General features: G+C 41.7%; 1 protein-coding gene across 1 annotated transcript in view; it reads left to right on the forward strand.

The window, feature by feature from the left end:
- LOC108880302 (protein unc-13 homolog B) overlaps positions 1–14,710 on the forward strand; it is a 60,355-nt gene that overhangs the window by 20,475 nt on the left and 25,170 nt on the right. Inside the window, 2 exon segments of the mRNA XM_051072820.1 lie at positions 11,516–11,809; positions 11,963–12,053. Coding sequence (XP_050928777.1) covers positions 11,516–11,809; positions 11,963–12,053 — 385 coding nt within the window.

Raw genomic sequence — 14,710 nt, forward strand, 5'->3', positions numbered from 1 at the left:
TGTTATCTTTCGAATGGGAAGACCCTACCCTGAGCCTTCACACACTTCTGTCCGTCAAAATACTCAACGTAGTGGTTTTCTGCCTGCTACCTACCCTGAAGGCTATGACACTATTGATCGACGGCGAAAGAAAACAATAAGAAACCCAGGAGGATTGCTAAGTACAGATGCTGAGGTGAGAGAAGGGGCTTTTCCCTCTGACCTTGCACTGCTCCGTGAGAAGAGAGGGGAGCTGTTTATGCGGCAGGTAGTAGAAATGCAGGAAGAGGAGGAGCGTATGACATCATGCCTCAGGCCATACAAGAATGGTCTTCTCTACAAAACAAGGATGTGGGCAAAAAATGAGCTAGACCACACTTTAGAGAATTATGTGGCATACAAAAAAGAACAAGATGCTAGAATGAGAGCACGGTTTGACTTTGATTTAGAGACCTCTGAAGATCTGCACTACTCCTTAGGAGCAGAGGATATTGATGACATTAATTCTGTAGCAGAGGAATTTCACCCAGAGAATGCAAGACATTACAAAGATAGGTATTCTTTCTCCTATGAGGGCAACATAGAAAATTCTCAGGGTCTTCGGGAGAAGAAGTGTGGAAAAGCTAAAATTGGAGGATGGACTCCGGAGGCAATGCTGTCTCCTGTAGAGGAACCAAGTGATGAATATGTGGATCCTATGGATGAGCTCCAGTGTCTTGTTGAAACAGTTTCTGAATACCTTGCTGAAAAAGAGGAGGAAATTAGCAAGTATGGATCCCTTCCTAAATCAAGCAAATCTAGGCTGTCATCTCTGGGCAGCAACAGAACTGATTCTTTTGGAGACGACCAAAATAGTTCAAAGGATCCAAGGGTAGAAACCCAATCACACACTTCTTCTGACCAGGGTGTCTCAGGTGTAAAAAATGCCATGAGCTCATTATTTAGTTCTCTCACTGACAGAGTCGGGGGAGGCCCCAAACAGTCTGTCCCATCTCCACTAGCACCATCAGCACAGTCCTCACAATCTGGACTAACAAAACTCTTGTCTTTAATTCCTAAGTCAAATAGCTCAGCTCCTGTAGCTGTTGTATCTCCAGTAGAAACTTCTCCTGAAAAATCATTCAGCTCTTTGTCCTCTCAGCTACCACGTGATGCCAAGACACAAGTTCATAATCAAGAAACAAAAGCTCACACATGGAGTCAGCCTCAAACTAATACAAAAGAACATCTACCTGAGTTTGTAACAAAACCTCAAAGTGTTCCAGGAAACTCCGTCTTAGGGAAATTGAATCCCTTAAAGCTTTTTTCTGCTGGAGTAAATGAGAGCTCAGCTGAATTCAAACCAGGACCAGAAACCATATATTCTCAAGACCATGCACATACACAATGGGATGAGAAGTATGTTCATGAAGTTAAACAGTCGATGACAGCAGAAGGAGGTAGGAAATTTGAAAAATTGAGTTCATCAAAAGAGAGACATCTGGGACAAAATCAAGCTGATACTATACATGGAAGACAAAATCCCATGATTTACAAACAAGAAAATGTGCCTGTTCCAGGGCCAACAAGGCCAACTAACCAAACACAGTCAACAAATACTGGATTCTTTAGCCCTTTGAAGAAGTCATTAAGTTCATTGATCACACCTGCTGCCCCTGTTCCACCTCAGGGAGCTCCACCTGTGGCAGTTTATCCAGTGTTTAGATCCACTGAGGATCCCAGACTAGAGAAACCAGCGGAGAACTCATCATTGAGTAGTAAGCCTAAACTGCCTTTCCTCTCCTCTGAAAATGTCTCCACTCAGCAACATCCCAAAGCAGAGGGAGGCTTGCTCTCTGGTTTTTTAAAGTTTGCATCCAGTGAAGATGTTAGTGCCTCCATGACCACACAGAATCCTCTGCAATCATATCATGATTCAACTTCAACAATCTCCACCACCTTTACACAGAATTCTGCCATGCCACAGGAAAGCACTGAGAAAGGATGGTTTTCCAGCATATTTAACCCTACCTCAGCTCCCTCTGGTTCAAACCAGAACTTTACTAATAATAAGCAATACCAGAGCAGCAAAGTGCCATCCGGTTCACATGCACTACCAACATCACATCAGAAACCAACAGTAGCTCCTCATGGAATGCAGAACCAAGCTCCCAATCAGCCTGAATCACAAAGTTTTTTGACAGGTCTTCTTAAAGGTGGCTCGACCGAGGATATCTCTCATATGGGCTCTAGTCAACCAAAACAAGGAGGGCTGCTATCCGGAATTCTTAAATTTGGCTCTACCAGTGACCTATCTAGCAGTTTGCCACAGCAGCCTTCCCATACCAATCAACCACCTAGGAGCAGTAATCCCCCACAGTTTCTTCATCACCTGCCCCCACAGCAAAGTTCTTCAGCTCCCCCTAAGGGGGGCCTTCTCTCAGGACTGTTGAAGTTTTCATCAACAGAAAATATGCCACAAAACATAGAGCTATCTGAAGCACAAAGGACCATCCCTGGCAATTCCTCTGGTCAGCCACAGACTTCAGTTGAAAGTCAACAAACACAACCTCAGCAAAAGAGGCTGTTGTCTGGCTTGTTTAATTTTACATCCTCTGAGAATATTTCAAGCAGCCAAACAGTTCAGCACCAACAAAGCAGTGTTGAACACAATCAACAGGGTTTCAACCAAAAGAACACTCAAGATCCAGACCAAGGGCCTCATCTCAGGAATAGAAGACCAAGTCAGCAAGTTGTCCAACATGACTGTAGTAAACCAGGCTTTACTCGTCAACAAACAGTTCCACTCCAGAAGCCACAATCCCAACAAGGAGGTCTTTTATCTGGTCTTTTTAAATTTGCTTCAGCAGACAACATAAACACACAACAGCACCCATTCAGCTCAGCAGCAAGGAATCACTCCAAGTAAATCCAGCCATGAGAAAACAAGGGCAAGAGATATCCCAATTACTAACCAAAATCAAACACAAAAAACAACTCAAGCAAGCGGTCTGCTTTCTGGATTATTCAAATCTTCCTCAGAAAATATGGCTAAACAATCTCAGCCTGAAATCATCCATGATACACAGCAACAAATCAAAGTGCCATGCAGCCAGGCTGCTCAGACTCAGCTGGAGACAGCAAGTCAATCTGGAGTACTCTCAGGGTTGTTTAACAAGTTAACAAAATCATCTGAAAAGATTGACACAACTTGCCAGACATCAACTGCACAATTATTGCATCAGAAAGACAGTAATTTTACAATCACAATGAAGACCCCACTGCAGACACAGTCACACATTAATGTAAGACAACAATCCTCACAAGAACATGCAGACAGGGAGAAAAGGATTCCACGAACTGCCCAGCAAGGGTTTATATCTGGACTATTCAGCAAAAATGTAACTGAGGACCCTTGTACTCATAAACAAGATGAAATGGGTCGGATTACACAACAACAGACATCCTCAAGTAAGGTCAAAGAGCTACATTCAGGCATATTAAGAAGCACTACCTCAGACTTTGGAAGGGACAGTTCTCAAAGAGTTGTTCCAGATTCTCTCAATCCAAAACAGAGCAGACATGCTGTAATCAGTACACCTGTGTCAATTGATACTGAGAGTTTAGACTTAAGAACATCAGCTACTTTTGCAAGAACTCTTCAGAGTCAGGCAACATACTCTTCAATTAGTACAGGTAATTTACCTCAGTTATATTACCCTGGCTCACTTCAGTTAGTTCACCCAATGGCTTATAGTACAGGAAATATCAATACCCATTTACAAAATCATGCAACTTCTCCAATTATGAACATGCAGCCATATATTGGCAGAAGCACACCTTCTTTGTATGGAGCTACAAGACAAAATCTTAATCAAGGTCAGTTGTCCCCTTATGGAATAAGTCCTTCATATGATGAAAACCAGTGGATCCGGGAAAGTGCTCTTTGGCAGCAGTTTCAGAATGAGTCTCTGAGTTATCAGTTCCAGGGAGAGGATCAAGGGTATAGCCAGAGCTGTGAGGATGCATCATTACAGGCAAGTGCTCTTTGCTGCAGCTCTTCAGATATCAATCAGCCATTTAATTCCCCTACACCATGGCAAGGTTTTGTTTGTCACCAAGGGCAAATTGGACCATATGAGTTTGATGGACACAGGAACGGTGATCCAAATTCCAAGAGGAAATTATGGAACAGTTATGAAGACTTGGGAAATGCAGAATATTCATCTAATGAGGAGGGTGCATTAAACTTAACTACTAAACAGACCACTGCAAAGTTTGGGAAATGCCACTCGTTTAATGATGGTAGCACTTACAGTTTGAATGGGGTTTCATATCATGAAGGCTATTATGAGGAGACTGCACCAAGTTTATCTTATTCAGCAAACTGGCAGTATGGAATGGATAATCCAGTCCTACAAAACTTTCATACTGATGGCATGATGCATCAGAGTCAGTTTAATTTGAACCGGCCAATAGATTCAGACCGTCCTCCAAATGTCAATACTGAGCCAGAAGACTCCTTTTACCTTGAAGACACTGAATGGTATCAGCAATGGCTTTCACTCTTGGAGCAAGGAATGTGGTGGCCAGCAGATGATGGTGACTGTGGCTACTTTGTTTACACGGATCATGAGTACATTTATGCCTTGCTTACAGATACAGCGGGTGAATATGTGTATGCTTGTGCCCCAGAAGGCGAGTCTTGGGAAGATGCACAGAAATTAGATAGTTTTCCCAGTGCCTGGCTGCATAATGAAATGGTTTTAGTCTGTGGCTTTAAAATTCCACTTTACAATGAGGATGAGCTTCTTTGGCTACCTGGTCAAGATCACAGTGATTCTCAACTTCTTAATGCCCCCCTAGATTTGTCTGCAGCCTATAGAAAAGGAAATCAGATAATGAATTTAAATCTTGAACAATTCTCTCAGATGTTTGAAAATTCATTTCTGTCACGAGGGCAACCAGGAGTAGATTTCACATCTTACAGATTAAACAAAGTCAGGATGGATCCAAGACATCCCAGTAATGTCTATCAAGATCAGTGCAAAGATGTTATTGACCTTTCTTGTCATAATAAAGACCATCTTGGCCCTTATTGGAACAACCAGGAAATTAAATCATTTTTTGCTCAAAAGGTTGCTGTTTCCCTGAACTCTACTCCTACAGCAAATTCCAATCAGCAGCTACTTTATAACTGTTACCAACCAAGCCAACGGCGGCGTTCATCCACTGGTGTCACAGTGAAGCATGCAGATGATGTATCAGAGGAAGAATGGAGAAAAAGAGTGTCTCCAGGAGAACAACAACCTAATCGTCAAGTCAAAAAGATTTCTTCCCTCATATCCTCTTTTGTGGGCAAAACATCACAGGTGGAATTAAACAAAACTAGCATATCCTCTTGTGAACAAGCTTCTGACAAACACTCGAAGAACATTATTTCATCTGGTTTCCAAAGTTTGAAGTCAAAGATTGTCAAAGAAGAATCTACTGCTGTTGTGACTCAGCCTGAATGTGCTAAACAAGAAATGCAGAGGCCAGCTACCTCACAGGGAAGAATTTTGCCAACAGTTCCAACAACTGCTCCACTGAGTCACCCCTCAACACAAGCACATTCAACTTCACAGAAACCTAGACTTTCACGTCAGACTACCATGGTACAACAGGCAGTCCCACCAACACAGCCCAATGTCACAGTGTCTTCAGGATCAAAAGAATCTCTTATTAAACCTGTACCACCTGGACAACTTGCAACTGATAAACCAGTGGATATCCCAGTGGAGAAACCATCAGAACAACCACAGGCAGGCTTCATGAACTTTCTGAAATCTGCAGTAGGCATAGAGGAAACCAAGCCAGACCTCCAGAAGTCTTCTCAAATATCTCCCAATCAGCAAAGCAAAACTGGCAGCACTGCTTCCTTACCAGGCACTGCCCCTACAAATAAAGAGGCTACAGGAGTGTCAAATCTGTTTGGATCAATTAGTAACCTGTTCAGTGCTGAGCCCCCTCAACCACAAAAACAGCAAATGAAACCTAGTGTCACAGAGGGTTCACTGACTTCAGAACCTAGATCTAAGGGTATACAAAGACAACAAACAATGGACCAAATTGGCACCTCTCGACCACAGATCCAACCCCCAAACAAAAGTATATCCCAAGTACTTTCTTCGAATTCCTCTGCAGGCCCTGCCACAAGCCGATCAGAAACTGTGCCACTCTCAGAACAGAAAAAACAGGAAGCGGGAACTAAACCAACTGGTGGACTGTTTGGATTTTCAATTGGAGAAATGCTGACCGGTTCAACAGCAGCTGCCCAAGCTGGACCCACACCTCAAGCACCTGCATCTGCCACAGCTCAACAAGAAGAATCACTTGGTAAAAGTATATTATCAATATTTAGTGGGCCAAATCCTCCACAGACTGCACCTAAAACTCAACCACATCCTCCTAATACTGCTCCACAACCTCCACAACCAGAATCGCTTGGTAAAAGTTTATTGACAATGTTTGGAGGATCAAGTCCTCCTCAGCCTCCTCCTCAAACCAAGCCTACTGCTGAGGCACCTCAACAGGGAACGGTCCCTCCAAAAGACCCCCCACCTGCAGGATTTCTATCCATGTTTGGTGGTCCCAGCACCCAACAATCTCAAGCCCAATCAGGATCTATTCTAGGGGGAATTTTGCCTGGGTCATCAAGTTCAACTGAAAGCCCAATGAAGGGACTGTTGTCAATGTTTAGTGAACCCAGTCCACCACAGCCTCAACCACCAACAGTGTCATCTCAACAAAGGGTAACTCAATCACAAACTCAACAAGGTGAACCTGAGACACAATCTAAACCACAAACACAACCTCAAGCACAAGGGCAGCCAGCCACTTCTGTTCTTGGTGGAATATTGGGTGGCTTGTCTGCCTCCACTGAAAATCCAAGAAAATCTTTGTTCTCCATGTTTGGCAGCCCCAATACTCCTCAGACACCTGGGACTGCAAATACGTCTTCTATGCCAGGGAGTGCAGCACCCAAAGAACCTGCAAAGAGTATACTCTCTGTTTTTAATGATGTTATGGCACCTCCACAACAAAGTTCCAATTCATTATCTACTATTTCTGCTACCAAAGAGCCATTATCCATCAATATACAAGGCTCTTCTCAAATGCCATCTGTTTCTGGTAGTCATGTACCAGCAACAGCAACTATCAGTCAAAAATCAAGTGAACTCTCTTTGAGAAGTGTTTGTACTAACTCTAGTGAAGTACATGCTAGCCCATCCACAGATACTACAGTAGATACCTCAAATTCTTCTGGACCTGATACCACGATTAAAGACACTGATATCGCATCTGAGGAACCAAATTCAGAATGTGTCACAATGCGAAAGCAAACAAGCTCAGAAAGTGCAGCCCAAGATCCTGCTCCCCCTAAAGAACAACCAGCATCTGGTCTGTTGTCTATGATGAGTGGATCTGGCCCACAGACTCCATCTTTACAAGCTGGATTCATGTCAGATGCTCCAGGAAAAAGTTTACTTTCATTATTTTCTGGGCCCAGCACTGAGCCAGGTGCTAGACAGACAGGTCCTTCACCTACTGCTCCAGGGTCTGCACCTGTATCATCAGGCCCCAAGGATGCACCAACCAAAGGTTTGTTCTCTGTGTTTGGAGCTTCTACCCCCCAGCCCTCTTCAGAGCCTGGAAGTTCTCTTTTAGGGGCAATGTTTGGAGGCTCTTCACCCCAAACACCAGCTTCTCAAACAGGAGGATCATTACTAGGCGGGTTTATTTGGAGGGTCTGCACCTCAGGTTGCTCCTCAAGTTGGTCCCACTAAGCTTGGAGGCTCTACTTCTCAGACAGGTGGACTTCAGGCAGGGGTATCCTTACTTGGAGGCTTATTTGGTGGATCTGCTCCCCAGGCTGTTGGACCTCAGACTGGAGGGTCTATTTTGGGAGGGATATTTGGAGGAACAGCAGCTTCAGCTACAGCATCTCATACTGGTGGGTCCCTCAGTGGAATCTTTAGTGGGACTGCCACCCAATCTTCAACACCCCAAGAATAGTAGCTCTATATTGGGAGGTATTTTGGGAGGGTCATCTTCTCAAACAGCTAATGTACAGACTGGCACATCTCCTCCAGGTGGCATTTTACCTGGAGCTTCTGTTCCTAATGCAACATCCACTGCAACAGCTGCACCAGTATCTAATGATGACAAGAAAATGATAACAACAGCTCTTACCGACACTACTTCAGGTGTAACTGTTCTACCAAAACCCACTGATGACAGTAAAACTGCACCAGCTCCAGCTAGACCTGAAATGGCTGTAACTGATACTGCTACCAAAACCAAAGAGCAGATAGAAACAGTACAGCAACCTGATGGTTCAGTCCAGTGTCTTGAGGTAACTGATAGCAGTGTTACTGAAGAAGTTAAATGCCAACATGCTGATAAGCCAACTGCTTTAGCTAAGGATATTCAACCTGAAGAATCTGAAATATGTGCACCATCACAGCAACCTTCAAGACCAGAGCTAGTGAGTGGTCAATCAAGTCAAGATACAATTAAACCCAAAGTAGAAGAGGAAACACCATTCACTCAGTTGGCAAGTTCTGTAGTCCAAGAACAACAGAAGCCTCCAGAGCCTGAGAAATCTGTTTTTGACTCATCAGCAGATACGGTTACAGGTTTTGTATCATCACTTTTTAAACCAACAGCTGCTGCCACTGAAGGTACTCAGCAACAGCAGAAGAACTCACTTTTTGGACTGGGAGGAACAGCACCTCAAGCTGCTACTGGTCAGGCTGGAGCATCACTATTAGGGGGTATTTTTGGAGGTTCCAGTGCCCAGGCAACACCTCCCCAGACAGGGGGATCATTACTAGGGGGTTTATTCAAAGGGTCTGCTCCACAGACTAGTCCTCAAACCACTGCCCCTATCACTGGAGGGTCAATATTAGGGGGAATGTTTGGAGGAGGATCTGCTGCCAAGTCTGTAGGTCCCCAGACTGGAGGATCATTACTTGGTGGGATGTTTGGAGGATCTGCAGCAACAGCACAGCCAGGTGGTTCTTTACTTGGAGGAATGTTTGGAGGAGGTACTGCTCAGACTACAGGATCACAGTCTGGAGCATCAATTCTTGGGGGCATAGGCGGATCTTTATTTGGGGGTATGGGCCAACCACCTAAGTCATCTGAACCAATGCCGGCTGAACCCAAGCTAACGACTGTCACTTCTCCTGAGCCACAGATTAAGAATGAAAGTTTAACACCAATAGCCCCATCTGCCACTGACACTGGTACAAATAAAACAGTTGACTCAACCTCACCAGATAACAATCAAGTAAAGTCTGGCAGCCTAACAAGTAGTAGTGTTGTGGCATCTGAGACTGCTTGTCCAGAAACCTCTACTGTCACAAGTGCTTTGGTCAGCACTATGTATGACGTTCAGGTAGATAACAGTGCAAAAGAAATGTCACCTGTTGAGGGAGAGGTGATACATGAGAAGCCTATGGTCATTAAAGGAGACTCTGAGAGTAAAGAAAGTGACAAATCAGTTCCACCTAAGACCCAACAAGCAGATACTAATACAGTGTCTCAACTTAATCAGTTGCCCAGTAATTCCGAGCCACCCCAGGCCAAGTCTCTGTTTGGGTTTATATCTGCACCAAGTGATGCAGGAAAATCTCTTGGATCCCTATTTTCACCAACTTTGCCATCAGGTGCTCCATCAATGCCTCAAACAGAGGCAGGCGGTGGTCTACTTTCAGGATTAAAAACCCTTTCTGGGGGCCTATTTCAAGAGGAAAAACCTGTTGCTGGAAAACAAGAGCCAACCACCACTTCATTATTTGGAACAAAGATAAGTTTTCCTTGGCAGGCAGAGCCACCAAAGCCACAAGGTACCCCATCTCAACCCAAAACTGTCAACATACCAACAAGTGGTCAAACACACACTGAACAAAAGGTTGCAACATCTGATGCCCAAACATCTGAATTGGTAGGTTCCACAGATGATGTAGCAAGCCCCCAGATTTGCATCTCCACTCCTGAAGTAGATCCTTCAGCATCCCTGATCCTAAAGGAGAAGGAAAGGCTTGTAGAAACAAACCCCTCTGCAGGTCCTACCTCTGGAGTGCAGCTGGACAACCAGTCCAAGATGGATCTATTGAATGCAAAAAGGCTAGTAAAAGCATAATAAATGGCATTACACCTCACCATTTATGATGCATTTATATTTTTGGAGGAAAAAAAAATAAATAAATAAATAATATATATAAATATATATATAAAAATAAATAATATATATATATATATATATATATATATTTGTATTTATATTCCCTGTCCAGCTCTGCAATCCATCCTCACCAGTTTAATTTTTAGATTAAATGTACTTATGTGTTTGTGTGTGTGTGTATTCTTTGATATGGGTATTAAGTGTGTAGCATGTCCATATTCCATATCATTGCAAAACAGAATTCCAAAACAAAATAAAAAAATATAATAGTAGGCAATTCATAAATAAATGAACATAACCATCAATTAGTTCACTAAGGAGAGATTATTTCCTGTGCTGCTAATCTGACAGAGACTGATTATGGTTTGCCTGAACTTCTACACTCAAAAGATGTTCATTTGGATTGCAGCCCTCATAGTCACACTTGAAAATTGTTTAGAATAATATCTTCATTGAATGCAAATGCATCAGCACCTTGACAAATTTAGTTAACCATTAGGTTCGTGAAGAGGCATATATATCAAATGTAAGCATGACCATTTGTGACATTACAAATAATGTGAATTTTGTTTCACTATGGAATTCTGATTTGTGTTGTGTATTATCTGTTAGATTTTAAAAATCTTAACCAAAAATCTGCACTTTTTTCTATAAAAATGAAATCATTTATGAAATGCCACTTTGCAATAGATAAAAATTCAAACACATGAATAAACTCTACATATTTTATTGTCCACTATACTTCAACCCCCTGTTATTATTAACTTACTAGCCATCGTACCTCGTGTGTGTTTTGTCTTGTGGATAGGTGAAAAGAAAAAACATGACAGTAAATGACAATAAGATATGCTGATGTAGTTATGTGCAGACTAGTAGTAACAGGGCATTTTATACCTCATGCCATAAAACTGAGCACACTTATGTCTTAAATTTACATTTTCATTATTTTCCAACATGCAACAGCCTCCGTGGAAGGTTGGCTTGTGTATATTATAGCGAATAATCCGTTAGACCTTTAAAGTAGACCTTCGCTAAATAGTTAAACAGTGTTTGCAAATAATTTTTAATGTTTGAGTGTATTTATTGCATCCCATATACTATTAATTGTAATGACCTTTTAAGCATTATAAAAATAATTGAAATTATTTATAATATTACAGTGTTTAAAATTAACATTATGTAACAATCCTCACTTATCTGTCCTTGGTAAGGGGAAAAATACAAACCATTTTAATATTTTGAAATTTTTTTTTACCTAGTTCTAATCTACACAAAAGTATCCTGATATTGAATATTTTCCTCACTCCTCTCTCACCATTGTAGTCCAGTGGAAAGTAGTCGTTTTGGGTCATCAGGAAACCTGAGCCAGACCAGCTCCCAGCTTAGTGAGACTGGCCAGGAGAGCACTGGAGGGTCAGAACTGGAGGAGTCATTCCACTCCTATCACAGTACTGGCTTTCACCCTTCCAACAATGGGCAGCCACGCACAAATGGACATCTTCCCACCAATGGACACTCTACGGTTGGTGAGCAGGAGATACATAGGCTTTCCCCTGAAGTAGGACGGGGCCTGAAAAATGACACCCCAGCAGAAAGAGGGTCCTCTAAACTCCAAAGGTACTGTGTTTGTTCAGAATTCAACATAACTTTGTATTTGCTGTAATAAAGATGAAGAGGAATTGAGAGATCCCATCTCCCTCCATCTGTATCTGTCTCTTTACTACTTTTCTACTTAATTTCATGTTACCTACTTAATTTCATGTTACCCAGGTTCCACGATGACGGGCCACCGTTACCCTTTACTCCATCCAGAGTACGTTGGTTGAAGGCCATCAATAAAGTCAGGGTTCAGCTCCGGGAGGTAGGCACTGTTTCACTTTTAAGTCTGACTTTCATACCCTCTTTTTCCTTACCCCACCACACATACATAAAAAGCACACATATGCATACATGGACATGTACACTTGCAGTTATTTGAAAGTGGTTGAGTTGAACCTCTCTGGTTGTTTAAGAGGATGCACTAAAATGCATTAGAATCATATTATAATTAGCCATTTCTCTGTCATTTGAATTTTGCAACAAAACCTACGCTCCTTTGCACCCTTATGGCTACACACATTAATTCCTGGGAACTGAGAAATTCAGTGCCTCATTCAAGGCACCATGTAAATCAATTTCAAGTTGAGGGTGAGTGATTTAGTTTCACCCACATGTATGTTTCCTGCCAAGATGGTATTTTAATTGTAGCTAACATATTGTAAGCCTCTTTCTCTGTGCCATAGCTGTCCAGCAAACATATGCTGTTTAGATAGAGATGTGAGATGATATAGCCCAATTTTAAAGTAATATCACATTTGCAATCCATTAGATACTCAGACTGCCTCCTCTCTCTTTTTTATCCCAGTCTTTACTGGTTAATTTTAATCTTTTCTCACAGCACTGTAATTGTGAGGGTTAAGCATACTGTCCCTCTGTTGACTTAGGTCTATCACTCATTGCTTTATGGACCTATAATTTGCATTAATGGGTGGTTCACTCATGGGAATTCCTCTCATTCTCTATTGCAAGTGATTTCTACAGTGTTTGCAATATACAGCTAATTTTTCACTTACTGTTACGTTTACTTATAGGTCATTACTGCAACACCTTTTCAGTTTATGTCAGTACATCCAGTGTCTAATAAGGTAGAATATCATTTTGCATTGTTTTGATTTGTATTGTCTCAGATTTGGCTTCTTTTTTTTTTTTTTTATCCCAGAATCCGATGCCATGTAGTATTGTTTTGAACCAATCTTGAACCAATGTGTAGCTAGCGCATGTAAACAGATGTTGAATCTAATCCTGCATCCCATCAAATGGGAAATCTTTAGAGGGTGGTCATAATGAAAACATCAGAATCTCTCAGCTAACCGGGGTTCATCCCCCTCATTAATCTTTTTATAGCGTGGCAGTGAAGGAGTGGCTCTGGTACCCATCGCTTGGCTCCATTAAAATGATTGGTTTTCAGGGACTGGTTGAGACGAACATGTACATTAATGATGGCTGACTGAAGACATGAGTATAAATGGAAAGCAAGGTGAAAGCTGTCTAAGTGCCATTTATTATAGGACTTAGGGAAACACTTAGGACAGAAGGCAAAATGCTGAAAAGACTGTAATGAATTAGAATCGGTTGTTAATCTGTCAAGCAGTGTCACAGTGACCAGCATAATAATAATGATGTGAAACATCTCCATATGTTTATTAGCATTCAAAAAACAGAAAGAGATGAGATCTGTATCCAGTTTCCTCAAGAATTTTCAGAAGTCACAGACACAGGCAAATCTGGAGCAGGAATTGGAATTGACTACCTGACCCATTTCCAGTATCAGGTTCAGTACCCATATTTGATATGATTGACTTCAAGCTAGAAATTACTTTCTTTTCAAATGTTTCCTCAGTGAGGTAAGCTAAGTAACGAAATCACTGAGAGCAGGAAAACCAGTGGTACTGTTATGTTTATCATGTGTGGTTTCACTGTTACAAACAAGGAATTTTATGAATTGAAAGAGAAATATCACAAATTGTAGCAGCAGCAGGCAGATGTGGAAACACAGAAAAAAAAAAGTGAATGAGACTGAGAGCTGGCAGTCTCACAGCCTCAGATTAGCCTTGTGCTGGAATACATTGCCAGAGGACAGAAGGAGAGAGAGCAGAGAAAGCATGCAAGAGGGTGGGTGGGAGGGAGTACAGATGGCTACTTAACAGAGGGTGAACTGCTGTGTGATTGTGGTCTAACACTGTCGCACTTCTACCAGTGTTCTACCGGTAAATATGAAGGATTTAGCAATTCTGTGTCGCTGTCAGGTAAAGAAGATCAGCTGGTTTGAGTGAGGCAGAGCAAGATATTTACTAATACACCTGGGAATACATTTTTGAAAAAAGTCAAGTTACGGATCGTCTGTGTGGATTTAACTGTTCTTGAAAATGATATCTACAGGTTGTTTTTGATAATATTTTTTTCCTAAGGTAAGGTGTACATTTTAATATATACTTCTGCCATTCTATGCACTAAGTATTACATTTGTGTAGACTGATTAAATAATGCATGGTAATGCATGTTATACCATGTGAAACTTACTTATGGTATGTGCTTATAGAAAAGATCTTAGTACTTAGACATACATTACTGAACTTAAGCTTGTTTCAGTGCTAAGTTGATCAAAATTTTGATAGCAAATGCAATTATTTGATGAGAAGTCAACTTAAAAACTTCAAAGGCATTTTTTCCCCCATCCAGGCCACAGACAATTTAGTAAGGAGAGAAAAGAGATTGCTGCAGACTATTACTATGATTGGCCTGGAAAATGGGCTTAACACCAACCAGCCCCTCAACCTTTTTTAATTTTTTTTTATCCTGGACAGTTAACCAATAAATCACTGACTATTAAAGTACACATACCGTGGATTATGGCTCTTCTTAAAAAGAGCCAGTGCTCCTCGGACATGTATCTGAGTGATCTCTTGACAGTATTTCAGA

The sequence above is a fragment of the Lates calcarifer genome, linkage group LG9 (assembly GCF_001640805.2).
Source record: "Lates calcarifer isolate ASB-BC8 linkage group LG9, TLL_Latcal_v3, whole genome shotgun sequence".
Taxonomy (NCBI): Eukaryota; Metazoa; Chordata; class Actinopteri; family Centropomidae; genus Lates; species Lates calcarifer.